Source organism: Nematolebias whitei, chromosome 13, assembly GCF_014905685.2.
Source record: "Nematolebias whitei isolate Nwh7 chromosome 13, NemWhi1, whole genome shotgun sequence".
Lineage (NCBI taxonomy): Eukaryota > Metazoa > Chordata > Actinopteri > Cyprinodontiformes > Rivulidae > Nematolebias > Nematolebias whitei.
In genome coordinates, this window is record NC_056510.1 from 27,205,410 (window position 1) to 27,220,897 (window position 15,488).

The 15,488-nt window shown below is 39.6% G+C and overlaps 1 protein-coding gene across 1 annotated transcript in view; it reads left to right on the plus strand.

Annotated features, from left to right (window-relative positions):
• The window catches only part of arhgef7a (Rho guanine nucleotide exchange factor (GEF) 7a), a 40,629-nt gene extending 29,352 nt beyond the window's left edge, over nt 1-11,277 (plus strand). Inside the window, exons 6-11 of the mRNA XM_037686196.1 lie at nt 1,007-1,302; nt 1,383-1,476; nt 3,497-3,586; nt 9,414-9,507; nt 10,948-11,002; nt 11,155-11,277. Coding sequence (XP_037542124.1) covers nt 1,007-1,302; nt 1,383-1,476; nt 3,497-3,586; nt 9,414-9,507; nt 10,948-11,002; nt 11,155-11,277 — 752 coding nt within the window. The remainder of the gene's footprint in view (nt 1-1,006; nt 1,303-1,382; nt 1,477-3,496; nt 3,587-9,413; nt 9,508-10,947; nt 11,003-11,154) is intronic.
• Nucleotides 11,278-15,488: the final 4,211 nt, after the last annotated feature.

Below are 15,488 nucleotides of genomic sequence, written 5' to 3' on the forward strand. Positions count from 1 at the left end.
CCATTCTGTTATTTCCTTGACAGTGGCATTCCTGTTTGAGGTGCAGTGACGTTTAAGGGCCCGGAGATCACGAGCATCCAGTAGAGTTTTACGGCCTTGACCCTTACGCCCAGCGATCGTTCCAGATTCTCTGAATCTTTTGATGATGTTATGCACGGTTGATGATGATAACTTAAAAGTCTTTGCTATTTTACGCTGGGCAACACCATTCTGGTATTGCTGCACTATCTTTCTGCGCAACAATGGTGGAATTGGTGATCCTCTTACCATCTTGGCTTCTGAGAGACACTGACACTCTGAGAAGCTCTTTTTATACCCAATCATGTTGTCAATTGACCTAATTATTGTTAATTGGTCTTCCAGCTGTTAGTTATATGCTCAATTTCCTTTTTCCAGCCACTTATTGCTACTTGTCCCAACTTTTTTGGGATTTGTTGACATTGTGAAATTTTGAATCAACATATTTTTCCTTAAAAATGTTACATTTACTCAGTTTAAACTTTTGATCTGTCATCTGTTTATATTATGAATAAAATATTGACATTGGCCATCCCCACATCATTGCTTTCAGTTTTTATTCACAATTTGTTTAGTGTCCCAGCTTTTTTGGAATCCGGTTTGTATTACATGACACAATGGCATGCCATACTGCTCGAGTGCCATCTACTGGCTGAAAATGGTAGTGTTCTATGTTTTTAGTCAGAATGAATGAAAACCGACATATCTCAGACAAACATTCGTTTCTAAATACGGGGAAAAAAAAATCTATAAATACGTCGCTTCGGCATATAAGTCACAGGTCATGCACATTACGCAATAAAAGACACGACTTATAGACCAAAAAATACAGTAGTTAAAATCTAGCTGGTTGGTAAAAGATTAGTGCCATTAATAAAGTGCGTAATTTCTATTTATAAATATCAGTTATTTCTAGAATAAGAAGCTATTTATTAAAACACATACTGTATGAAAATGTTTTATTTTTATCAGGTGTTTTTCATGTGCTAAAAAGCATTTTTTTTTGTAAAAATGAGGATTTTTTTTTTGCGTATTAAAGAGTTTTTTAAAATTATTCCTCAGCTCCCATCTCACCCTCTCACCCCGTCTCGCCATGCCGAGGGGAGGTCCATGACAGTCGCCCCCACCTACCACACCCTGCCACACCAGTCCTCCCATGGGACAACCCACAGCACCTTAATGTGGGGCCCTCTGGAACCACCCAACACCCCCAAACCCTGGAGTCTGAGCTGTTTGAGACCTGCACCACCTCTGAGGCCCTCCGCTGCTCTCTGCTACAAAGAGGTGAGGGACTGTGCTTTCTGTAGTTTGTTTTATTGTGTAAACTTTCTCAAACTTCTTTCTCTTTTGTTGTGCATCTGCAGGATCTCAGTAAAAGTCCGAAGAGTGTGAAGAAACTCCTTCCTAAACGCAAACCTGAGAGAAAACAGTCTGAGGAGGAATTTGCCTTGAGGAAGAGTGGGTTTACATTTTGTTTTACTTTAAATGGGTCAAAACATCTCCTGCATCAGAATCAGAATAAGCTTTATTATGATTGCACTGAGATACAACGAGAACATGTATGTACAGTAGGGGTGGGCGATATGGCTCAAATATAATATCGTGATATTTCAGAGCATTCTGATGATAACAATAAATTTCGTGATATAACAAAAAAACAAAACAGAAATCATAGTTATTCATTTGACAAAATTCACTTAACATGTTGCTTTGCAGTATTATATAAAAACAAAAAAAACCAAGGGTTCATTTTACTGAAATTACTTTATTTAATAAAGTATTCAGTCTCCCAAGTATAAATATAAAAAAATAAAAATGATCCTTCTGTTACTTAGATTGAAAAAATCTGCTCAAATTATAGATAAATAAATCCACCACAAACACTAAAGTGCAGGTGAAGTTTCCCAAAATAACTAAAAAAAAATGAAGCTTAAAATTTGTTGAGCATAAATGTAACATACAACAAAATATATGTTTCCTTTAAATGAGCTATAACTTCCAGAACTTGTAACAAGGTGATCAGCTGACACTGAAGCTCGTGGAGTTTCAGCTTCTTCTGTTCCCGCAGGAATGATTCATTTCTCTGATGCTCTGTCTCTGATCACCTGACTCTGTTCTTGGTCCATGGACCGTGGAACTAAGAGAAAGACCTGCGTGTGTTTGTACCGGCAGTTTAGAGCGGAGGAGACGCAGCCGAGAGCTGCGCCCGCACCGGCAGCTCAGAGTGGGGTGTGGGGGGAGGGAGAGACAGCTCGAGCTCTCTGTACCCGCAGTTTAGAGCTGGATGGAGACAGCTGAGCCGCGCGTTGTTTGTTTTGAGCTTTTTAGCTAGCTAGTATTGTGCGCAACTAATTAACGTTACACCAGTACATTACACCAGACTGGTGGAGGGGGGGTGCGCAGTTCGGTTTGGTCGTTCGGCGCACTCGGTTCTGTTAACGGGGCGGGGCGCTTGATGTATTACGTCATGAAATTAGCACAGCATGATATCATTTTTTGCCCGGGCAAGCTTTTTTTTACCGGTATTATTGTGAACGATATGATATGGCCCAGCCCTAACATACAGTCATCCGAAAGATGGGCGGAGTGCATGAAGCTGCTGCTATAAAAAGCGCGGCCCTCATTATTCTTATTCAGAATAATATTTTGCTTAGATGAGAAAAGGGAAGAAAACATGAGGAGAGATTGTATAAAAAAAAGATCTCATGCCGTGTCCTAGTCAGGGCACGACTTGAGGCATATAAAAAAACCTACCACAGCCAAGCAACATAAACAGACGTTATACATTTACATATAGGCGGTGAAGACATTGAATTTTTAAGGGAAAGTCGTAGCATAGTCCAGAGCCCCACCTCTCAGCCATTGTCCAGATAAGAGATGACATTCATCATCAGCTCGGTTGAGGTTCTGTCACATGTCCACGGCCTTGGGGAAGGGAGAGGTGAGGAGACAGACAAAGCATCTTTGTTTTTTTCTAAACATGCCAGGAGGAGTTGAGATAAGTCCGGCATCAAGGCCACAGTTTTGGGTCAGGCAGAACTCGTGAATTGTTGTTTTTGCCTTTTAAAATCTCGCTGGTATATTCCTCTGATGGAAACTCCAAACAGTCGAATTGATTCCTTACGCCGAAAGTCGAGCTCACAGCTTCTCCAAGATTATTCCCACCCTCATGTGTGCTGTTAGAGAGTCCACAGTCCTTGAGGGGTACGGAGCGCCGGGAAAATACGTCTGACTTCACCGCTCTCCGCTCACTCGCAAGTCGTGTAACCAGATCACATGACCAGTCAAATCACAGCCTTTACGATTAAAAGATCTCATTTTATCATATTGCGATATTATCGCAAATGCAATTAATTGTTCAGATCTAGTCTAGACGATAACCTCCCCAGACTAATCAAGTTCTTGTATTTTTTATTTTTTTATTAAAATGATCAAATTGATGACATGTTCATAAATTGTTTGACCTTTTCTCGCTCAGGTACAGCTGCTCTGGAAGAAGATGCTCAGATCCTGAAAGTAATTGAAGCGTACTGCACCAGCGCCAAGACCAGGCAGACTCTTAACTCTAGTAAGCAAATGTAAAATCTTTGACCTGCTTGTGTACAGAAGAGGGTCTTACTGGCGTTTGCTCAGTTTGGTGTAACAGTATCTGTATTCTGCACTCAGTGCCTTTCTTTAACTTCGGTGTTCTGAACTGATCTTTCTAACAGTTTCTTCTCTTTCTGTCTCTTTTCCATTTCTTACTTTTTGGTATTTTTCTAATTTACCTTGAGTTTGTCTTTCCTTTTTTTTTAAAACCCCTTTATAATTTCCTTCATCTTCTCCTTCTGCATCCATCATTGCTTGGCCATTCGTTGCGTATGCAACCCCAACCACCCTGCATTGTCACCATTTCCTCCCCCTCCATTTGCATCGCCACCATCACTTTGGCCTGGTCCAACCAGCCTGGCAGGGCACTGACCTGATGCACAACCACGTGCTTGCCGACGTGGACCAGTCGTGCGTGGACTCTTCAGGCCGCCGTAGCAGCGTGTCTCGGCCAGAACTGAGCTCGGACCTGTCTGAAGACTCTGACTATGACTCCGTCTGGACCACACATAGTTACAGAATGGGATCAGTGCCACGCAAGAGCTGCATCTCGCATCAGAACTAAAGATTGTACAGCGCCGCCGTGCTGTACGTTAATGTAATGTAGAGTGCGCTTACCTTTTTTGCATTTAGATGTATCGAAGTAGTTTTTTAAATTGTCTATTTATTTTTTAAGTTATTTAACTTATTTTCGACTGCTTGTTTGAAAATGGTTTCAGCATTTCCCTGTTGCCTTTGCCACATTTCCCTTTTCTGTGCCTCCTCTCTGTCTGTAGTGTTCATGCAGTAAGTGTTAGCTACTTATTGTTGAGTTATCATGAATGTGGCCGCTCTCCTTGTTTGACCATAAATGTGGTGGACTCTGTGTGGAGAGAACAAGGATTCTGGAGTGGAGTAAAGGGGAGGGATGAATATGGACTCTCATTTTTTTTTTTTTTTCCTGTCTGATATTCAGATGCAATTCAAGCACGAGCGTATTCAACCGACTTAATTGTTTTCAGTGTACGTTCATACGCTCAAACAAAGCACAGATGCTACACAAGCATGCACATGCAGGCTCAGGCACATACGCCCCTGCTGTCTGGGAAGTGAAAATCCAAATTCTCAATTTTTTTTCATTGCTGTTGCATAATTTAATGTTTTACGCCTATTTTAACGTCAAAGGAAGATCAAATTTAACACATCCAGGCAGCTGGTGGAGAAATAAAAGCCCTCGCTACTTTTAGTAGTGTATAAAATTTAGTTTGCTCTTGTTAACTCTTTTTAGTAGGATTTACCAACAGGAAAAACATTATTGTACCAAACATGTAAAATACATATAGGCAATTCAACTTCAAACAAGCTTTATGCAACATGCAGATACATTTGGTTTTACTTGTCACTAAAAATACAACTCCAGCAGGTCTTTCCATTTCAGGTCCACTTCTCAAAATCAAGACAAATTCTCTGCAAGCTTCTTATCTTTCATTTTATCAGCGGTAATAAATTGACATATTGTTTTATCTTCACATCTTCCAGATCTTCGTAGGTTAATATCTGTTAGTGACTTACATTTATGTTTTTGAAATCTCAGGCTACTGTAATAAATAGACGTAAACCAAACCAGGTAAAATGCACCAATTCAACACAAATTAACCTTTGACCTTTGGACTTATAATGCAGACTGACTGCCTTTTTTAAGTATTAAACAATATACGAAGGGTGTAACAGTACAACTGAGTCGTGGTTTGGCGCGTACGTCAGTATGACGCTCAGTGTTTGGTACAAGAAAAAAAAGTGCTTCATTCTAGATTTTATTTTATTTATTTTCACTTTAAACTGATAAAAATTCTTCAAAAAATAAAAATATAAAATAAAAGTCAGAACAATGAACCGCTCTTGTTAGTGAGGAGTCTATGGCCATGTACCAGTAGACAATCCTAAAGTATTTTTTTTTTATTTAACCTTTATTTTACTAGGATAAAAAAAACAACAGTTACTATAAAACAAGCTAGCTATTAAACGGGTACATGCCATTGAATTGGCCTCAATGACTAGTAATAAGTATGATTTGTCAACTAGTTACCTCGCTGTAAAACTAATGCGGTTCTACAGGTCACAGTAAACAGATAGTATGACAAAATTCAAAAGTGAAAAGTAAATCTCTTATTAAAATACTGGTAGTATGATTAGTGCTGCGCCCACCACTTCCAAATGTATTGGTGTGTTTGGGTATGCACTGCATTAAGCGCAGCTTTCTGCAGAGCGCACTATCTGTGGTTTCAGTGAGGAAGATGGCGTCTTGACGCACAAATCAAAGGAGTCTCAGCATGTGCGTGCAAACATTGGAGATCGTGTGTGTCTACTGTGATCACTGTGAACTGAGCAGCCTCATTCTTTCCCGTTCCGATGTCTTGGTGTGGTTGTCTGGCTGTCACATTATGCTCTACTCCATGTGGGACAAACGTAAAGGAAGTTTTTAGAAAGGAGCCTCATCTTGAGCCTAAAATCTTTTAACTTGGGGATATTCTGTATAGATCGGGGCTATTCAACTGAATTGCTCAGGGGCCACAGTTACTGAAAGCTAAGAGCTCAGGGGCCGGACATCCAGCAGTTATGGTCATTAAGTAGAGTTGTTTAATGATTTAAAATCATCCATCCATTATCTTTACCTGCTTCTTCCTTTATGGGTCGTGGGGTCACTGGTGCGCATGTCCAGCCATCACTGTGTGAGAGTCGGGGGACACTCTCACTCACACCTAGAGACAATTTAGAGTTACCAATCAGTCTAACATGCATGTTTTTGGTGTGTGGGAGGAAACCGGAGCACCCGGAGAAAACCCACGCATGCACGGAGAGAACATGCAAACTCCACCCAGAAGACCAGGATTTGAACTGGGGCGACCTGCTTGCTGAGAGGCGGCAGCTCTACCAACTGTGCCACCGTGCTACCAATTTAAAATAAAGTTTTATTTAAAAATAAACTCATTGGTGGGCCTAACTGAGCACACCCACGGGCCTGATTTGGCCCTCGGGCCACCAGTTGAATAGCCCTGGTATAGATACTGCTTCTTTTTCTCCTCCTCCTCATTGATGAATCTAATGCCAGAGCTTCTCCTCTTAACAACTGGACTATTCAAGCTGTGGCTGTAAAAACAAGCTACTATTTTAGTCTCTCTGCAACCACGGCTGAATTAGGGTGCACCTTTAGTGCTACTCCTTCAGTTTGCCAAGTCCGTACTGCTACCTATACGTGACGAGACCATAAAGTCTCCTCTCCTTATCTGCAGTTAATATAAAGCAATTAAAGAATGAACTGTCGTCACAGTGATAGTGGTAGTCACCTGTGTCTAACGTATTTGACTCCTTTGTACCAGACAGTTGTACCATGAGGGTTTGGTGCAAACACGTGTACTGTTACACCCCTACAATATCTTCTGCATTAAAACGTCTTTTCCAGTATTTTGAGAAATGCACAACATTTTAATGTTTCCTTGTTTTCTTCAACTGAAATATAATCTGGATGCGTTTGAAATCCAGTCTGCTTTCCTTTAAAACTCCCCGTTTCCATGTGTTCTCCAGACTGTGGAGAATGGAGTTGCATGTTGCAAGTGGGTAATTTGATCAATTATTTTAAGTAAAATATTGGCTTAGGGGCTGTAAACCCTTTTTACCTCCTCAGGAAAGACATGCACGAGAAGGTTTGATTACACAGATTCAAATAAATAATTACAGGTCCATTTCTGAAGCTTTAGATCTGATTAGCTAACTAGCAGCTTAGCCGTTTGCCTTGATGTCTTCGATAAACCGATAGAGCGAAACGTTGGTTCCTGCTGTTTGCTTTATACGTGGTTTTACAACTTTCTGCAAAAAATATTCTTTACAGTTGTATTTAGCTGACACAACATGAGCTAAAACATCATTTTTCTTGCCACAAACTAGCATCTATGCTAATGTCTCATTAGCTACAACCTGCCTTTACTAGCGTTTGAGGTTTCCCGTTTTATTTCTTGTATCAATACCTATTTTTATGAAGAAGTATTTTTCCAGTAATGGTATGAAAAGTACAAGCTGGCATCCTCTTACAGCGAGCAAAGTGAATGACAGACTAAACTATTTAGGGGTCCATTGTTACAGTTTTAATTGTATTTTTTTTGTATTTATGATTTTGTATACGGGTGTTTTTATTTCATTTATTTATGTATTTATTTTTTTCAAATTCTGTATTTCAATGTTTACAAATTGATCCTGGAAGAAACATCTTCAGTCATTTATTTTTATTACACATTCAGTTTGTATCGGAGTTTACATAAAGTTTTAAATTGTCTTTTAAATTGTTTTGCACAATCATGTAATGGGCCGCGGGAGGGGGGGGGGGACTCGGTAATATTCTGTAGTTTTTGGTGTCTACCAAGAGTCTGATATATTCCTAAAGGTAGACTTCAGTATTCAGTGTAATTGTAAAGTGAATGCTCATTTGTAGTGTAAATGCTCACCTTCAGTGTTTTGTTAGCGTTGAAGGTTTAAAAAAAAAAAATAGTGAAATGAGATAAAGAAAGAATTATTCAATGTGAACTCTTCATTCAACTTCAAAATACTATTCAAGTGAACTTGAAACAAAAAGAGCACATACGTCTCCCTTTCTGTAAATAATAGTTGTCTTCAAGCCAGAAAAAACATCTACTTTCTCCAAGTATTTGAGATGAGAACATCACTGTCCTTCTATGATGTGCTGAACGTTGTGACGGGTGTATTCTGTGATTTAACAACTCTGGGACAGACAGGGTGAAAAAACAAGCTATCTCTATCCAACGTTGTCCTCAGTGTGCTCTAATGTTGCGTTTCAGTCACACTTGACTCTTCTGTGCAGCCTTCAGTGTATCTGTTCTACACCGCTGAAGTGTTCAAGTCCCAAACGCTGTATAATTTTAATAAACCGGTCAGTTGATACACGCCGACTTTCTGGTGTTTTGTTGTGCAAGTTGGATTTTGTTTGAGAGTTGTATTCTGAATAATTGATTCTTGATGGATATCTTATCAGCTTTTAACTCCTTTTCTCTCTCGTTTCTCGTTTTTCTCATCTTACTAACACGCTGCTGTTAACAATTTGTTTAAATGTTTTGCTTTCTGACGTCCCAACAAAGTCCAGAATGACTGATCTAGAAAAAGTAACTTATGGATCATAAAGCGATAGTTCAGATCTCTTAAAAGTGGGATTGTGTAGGAACGTTTTGAATACCGCTAATTAACATTTTAACTGATTGACCTCAGTTTGGAGACTGTTTCAGCTCATTTGAATCAAGCTAGGACCAAAGAGGATTGCTTCATTTTTGAAACTATTCAATTCTAAAATTTCATAGTGGTTTAGACTAACACTGTTAATAAACTTTTACACCTTATAAATTAAATAGGACTTTATGGTTATTTGCAAATACAAATGGTAGCAGCTGGCTATAGCACTTCCTGTGCAGCCTGTGGCACGTCCAGCAAAAGTATCTGTATAGAACAGTAGTGTCGAAGCTTTTAAAACCGTGTTTGCATGAACCACTATGACAAATTTGAGATTAAATAGTTTTTAATGTATTTGTTTTAATTGCAACAATCCACTTTGGGTTTCTTCCTGAACTAGCTGTTAGCTTGTCAGTCTGGTCAGAATTAAACTTTATTTCTCCAAACGCGTTGTTCAAAAAGCTGTCTACAACAGGTAAGATATGAATCTTTTCACAAAACCCAACTTCAAATAGTCTGAACTTTCTCTTTGATTGATTCGGTGCAGTAAAAGGTAAGGCAGTGAAGTAGCGCTGGTGGTTTGCTTTGTTTTGTGGCAGGAAGGGGAACTGGGCTGCATGTGATCATCCCTGGTGAAGACAAAGTTTTTGTGGAGGATCCCAGTCGCAATGGACAGAGTGCGCTGGAAGAAAAGTAAGATATCGTAATAATTTGTGTTTCATATTTTTCCCTGGCCTTCATAGTGACTGTATTTAGGTCTGTCACAATAACAAATTTTGCTGTGAGATTAATTGTCTCAGAAATTACTGCGATAAATGATAATATTGTTTGAAATTTGACAATAATTACTAAATATTGTCAAATTTAAGAATAAATGTTGGCAAATTTGTGTGTGTATTACCTTAATGACCACTGGATGGCAGTATAAGACTGTTTGAGATGAAGGATGGATAGTGAGGGAGCGAGCAGCATGTCTCTTTAAGCAAATGGGAGGGAGGCCTCTTGATGTGACATGGGCTGTCTCGTTCCATTTTTCTGTTCTCAAAATGGCAGATGCTCGGTGTGGTTTGAGCTCTTTAGCATAGCACTTTTCACACAAAGCTTTTAATAAAAAAATCAGTAAACAAGTTCTCAGCTTCTTTTTGCAGAGAAAAACAACTTTTTAGATGACGGCACGGGTTTCAGCCGTGAATTTTGGAGCTTTGACAAACTGAGGTTTTTTCCCCCAAGGTTGGCCTGTTAGCTTAGCTCATAGCTTATCTTCTCAGCTTAGCTGCTTTTAACGATCCATAAATGTGATTTTGGATGATCAAAATGTATTTTAAAGAGAAAAGCGAAAGGGAGGGGTCAGTGAAGAACACCGGAGTTGAGCCTTTTGTCATCCAGTGTCTTCAGTAGAAAGAGAGAGACACGAAGAAACGATAAAACCGATAAATGAAAACGAGGTCGATAATTTTCATTTATCATGCGATTAATTGATTTATTGTTTATTGTGACAGGCCTAGTTGTATTTGTGTTTCATAAATCCCATGTAAAGACCAAAAAACAACCATCTCATGCACTTTTCCCTCTGGCTCTGTAGAGCAATGGTTCTCAAACTGGGGTTCCCGGACCCTTGGGGGTTTGCAAGCCATTGCTTGGGGATCCGCAAAAAAATATATATTTTTTTTTACAAGCACATAGATGTTTAACAACCTGGTAAAGTACTCCAAAATGCAGGAAATCACATCTACTTCATTCTTAATTTTCTGGGGGATGACCCACATTGCATTTGAGACAAAATGAAGAAAATTCTTTAATAAGCATGAGGGTTATGAGGGGGTCCCTGAAACGGTTTCTCCCCTGTAAGGGATCCCTGAACCCAAAAACTTTGAGAACCCCTGCTGTAGAGAACATTGTGTTATGCATATATACAGTATTTATTTATTAATCTCTTAAACTGCCCCTTGGGGTATTAATCTGATTTTTATAGAAGTAACAGCATTTTATAATATGCTTGTTTGATAGTCATTGTTTGCTCTTTGGATTTCTTTTTTATATTCAGTTTTTGCTACATTTCTGCATCGTAGAACAACACTTTATTCAAACAGTCTGATTTTGATGGATGTAAGTGTTAATTTAATTTCGTTAAAGGAGCCTGGTGGATGTGGTTTACGCCTTACGGGATGAAGTTCAAGAGCTGAAACAGGTGAATGAGTGCAGATGCTTCATGATCATTTCTGAATAACGGTACTGCTTATAAAAAAACACACCAGTACTGTATATAGATTGAAAACTTTGAACCATTGCATCTTGTTTTCTCGGTGACAGCTTGACTGAGATGATTGTTTACTCCCACAGGATAATAAGAAGATGAAAAGGTCGCTGGAGGAAGAGCAGAGAGCGCGGAAAGACTTGGAGAAAGTTGTGAGGAGAGTATTAAAGAGCTTGAACGATCCAGCGTGGGATGAGACAAACTTGTGAGCCTTGTTGTCCTCATCCACCTTAAGCTTCGAGAAAACGTGCATACTACATGTGCACTTGACTGTAGTATTTTAAATGCACACGCTCGGGTTAAAAGTTGAAAACTGCTCGTTGGAATGAAAGCAGGGCTGGATATAAGCTATTAACCTTCGTGTTTCAAGACGAGTGTCGGCGCCGATGCTCTGCTTAATGAACGTGTCTGACTGAGACGGAAACCTGAGATTCCACATGAACATTCCTCAAGCACCGATTCAAAGGTGAGCCGGTACACATTTCAACATTCATCCTCGGTGCCTGCGTTCAGGAAGGATGCAACTGGAAGATTTACTGTCCACTGGTACATAAATGGTACTGTTTTAGTGTTAAAGATCACAAAGTTTCAAAATTTTTGAACTTGAACCACAGTCTTGCTTAACGTCTGTGTTAATTAATGTTTTTAATTAAATGAACTGTTGCAGGGATTTTCTTTAACACAGGTCTGATGATTTTTTTATTTTTATTTTTACCTCTAGTGGACGTTAAAAAAATTGATTTTCTTTTGTTGTTTGACCGCTTTGCCGTGTGACTTTCTTTTCTAGCATTTTAAATGTGCACATATATCTGTGCTGTATAATGTAAATACTGCTAAACGTGAGCCTTTTCCTTTGGGAGAATAAAAACAAGTTTATTAACAAAAATAAGTTTGAATCAGTTAAACGTGACTCGCTCATAAAGAACGGAGGGCAATATGTTTGGTTTATATGGAAACATTCTCCAGTGAACAAAGGTTAGACTTTCAGCAGCCCTTCAAATACTCTACAGCCTGAATGATGGTAATTATTACTCACTCATCCAAATGTGGTAATGTTTATTTTTTTTACCTTAAATAGCCACCTGCCAACTTCTTTTCCAATCCTTCTTTTTTCATGCATTCTTCATTTATTCCTTCTGTGGGGCGATTAGGGAATCCATATACATTCTTTTGAGGAAGACCCTCGGGGGTTGTTGCAGCGAACTTTCATGAAGACTTGGCAATTGTCTTTATGCTGGAAGCCCCACAGACCACTGAACTACCACAACCCTTAGCGTGGAGCAGAGAGCGGTCATCTAGGGCGCCCTGGGGAGCAGAGGGCGGGGGTTAAGAGCCTTGCTCAAGGGCCCAGAGTGGGGCAGGTGTGGGAGTTTCACCTTTTCCACCACATTTTGATGTTGCTCCAGGACAGGCAACCTTCCGGTCACAGGCTCACCTTCTCTAACCTCTGCACCACCACTCCCCCATTGGAATCAATATATGAATTATAAATTAATAAACATTTTCTATTTCACATTGAGATTGCATTAATTGTTATTTTTTTAAACCTAGTCCTTTTTTCTTGACAAGTTTTAGAATAAGTTTTCATCTTCTGCTAAAAATGTTAGATTTTTTTTTTAAGCCTTCCGAATCGAAGGCGAAACGTTTCAGCACAAAAAAAAAAGAAACTGTCCAGATGACATGACTGAAAAATGTTGGATTGTGTACATGGATTATTGAGCATGGACTTTGTTGTTTTCAACCAGTTTGACACGACTGTCAACAAGGAAGAGGGCCGGCAATGGAGGAGGGGGCGTACCAAAGAAATCATCTTGGCACCAACATAACTGGTTTGTTCCACTTTGGAGTAAGCTGTTGGGGGAGGAATCAGTTTTGTGTTGCGTTTCCTTGACTGATGAAGCCTTCTGGATGGAAGGTGAAACGTTTCAGCACAAATAAAAAGAAATTGTTCAGATGACCTGACTGAAAAATGTTGGATTGTATACCTGGATTATTGAGCATGGACTTTGTTGTTTTTTTTTATTTTTATGGATGTCAGGATTTGGAAAAACACTTTCAAAGAACTACCATCTCGAGTTAAAGCAACTTCAGTTGGGTTGATAAAAGGTTTGGTGTACACCAAGAAGGTGATTATAACAAGGGTACCACTTTACAATAATGCTCCCCTTATAGATGCTTATAAATAGTTTATAGCTACGTTATTAGTTCCTCTATAAACATTTTATGAATCAATAACTGTTTATTATGCATTAAGGGTGACGGACAAAACTGACCAGTTTGTTGCCAAATGTGTTCACCTATATATATATATATATATATATATATCATCTATAGAGTTATATTAAACATTTCAGACCAAGTTACTACCTTGTAAGTACAATAAGCATTTGAAAACCCAATTTTTTTTAAGCATATAATAGTTAATATGATTTATAAAGTGTTTTTAGAAGAAGTAACAACATATCTATAATCTATTGATTAGCCATCTATAAGGGGAACCTTACTGTAAAGTGGTACCAAAAAGGGAATGAGCCGTTTTTAAAATGCTTCTCTTACTTGAGATGAACTTTAGATGCTGCATCTGTGGGGGTTTCATTTTTAATAAACTTGTGTCCATGTGCAGCTTATCTGATGCACGGTTGCCATGTTTTCTGTGTTTGTACACATTCATTAATCCCTTTAAATCAAGATATATTGTCCTGAAGTGACTCAACAGGAGTAGGTTGGGTTTTCTTTAAAGGTGAATTTAATGTGTTAAAATTTATTTACTGCCCCGATGGAAATTTATTGATAATGAGATTTAAATGATACGTAGTTGCAAACATTACTAGTTTATTTAAATGAAAGTAGAAAAATGATGAGGCGATCACTGCATTTTGTGGCTGCATGCACCACCTTTTTTATTTTCTTTAGCAGGCTGTTGAAATCTATTGTGTATTCAGGCAATTGTGTCGAGCTTTGTGAAAGCGATGATCCGATTGTGCTGTCGAGTGAATAAGCACAGATGTCAACCTTTTCTCTGTGACTCTCACCTTGTCCACTCATTAGTAAATGAAAACAGTGCTCTTTTGTTTCCTCTTGAATATTCCTTTCATTGGAACAAAAGCACAATTCACATTCTTGCTGTGGAGCAGATCTTTAGAAGATAAAGTCCAGCGTTGCCACGACCTGACCTTGCAGCTTGACTCTCTGGAAGTGTTGGGCTGTAGCTCAGTCCCTAAAAATGACACATCATTAGTGAATGCATGTGATGGGATCTTCTGCTCATGCTTTCCATAATGTCAACCATTATGGCCAAAGTCATAAAGAACATAACCGTGTGGCAGATTTGGTACCTTGATTTTATGTTTCTTTATATCTGGTTTTATTTTAATTTGGTTATACTGCCTTCCTGTTTTACCTTAAAGTGTCTTGTCTTGTCGGATCATCAGTGTATCGTCAAGTTTCTTGTCATATAACCTTGTTTTATTGTTTTGACTTTAAGTTGGTTAGCTCCGCGGCCTTGGCTGTTGCTGAGGCAAAAGCTTGAATGTAGGAAGAGTTCGGTGAGACCTTGGATAACCAGACTCGGCTGGCTCCGAGGAGATTCTGGTAAACCATCTGAGGAGGGGAAAACAACTACGAACTCTGTGTTCAGTGAAGGTGGGGTGCTGTTGACCTCGAGCAGTGATGTCGTCAGGAGGTGGCAGGAATACTTCAAGGACCTTCTCAATCCCACTGTCACGTCTTCTATGGAGGAAGCGGAGTTGGGGGACTTTAGGGTTGGTCTGTCCATAACCGTGGCTGAAATGGCCGAGGTAGTTAAAAAGCTCCACGACGGCAGGGCTCCGTGGTGGATGAGATTTGCTCTGATTTCCTTAATGTTCTGGATGTTGTGGGACGGTCTTGATTGACGCACCTTTGTAACATTGTGTGGACATCGGGGGCAGTGCCACTGGATTGGCAGACTGGGGTGGTGGTTCCCCTCTTCAAAAAGGGGGACTGGAGGGTGTTAACCAACATCTTCAGCATCCTCTTGAGACAAAACTGAGAGACACATGAGCTGCCAAACTCCCCACGGATCCATGACGTACCCCACAGCGTGAGTCTCAGCTGGACAAGAGGGTTCTCCAGGACCCCGTCGTTTTGTTGAAAAGATTTTGTCTATTTTGTTGAAAGTCCAGCTCACCAAATCCATAATCTTAATTTTTGTTCTTGAGATGTGTACCAGGAGCTTCAAACATAGAGGGCTAAGCAGGAGGAAGGAGAACGGGAGGGAGGGCAGGAACGCCCACCTTGAGCGAGAGCCAGAGTAGAAACCAGAACACATCTCAGTGCTGAACTTGTGAGTGAGTCTATATACACCAGTGTTCAGGGCGGTCCATGTCTTAACCAGATATCAACCCCAAAACACATTTAAAAACTGCTAAGGTTAAGGCAA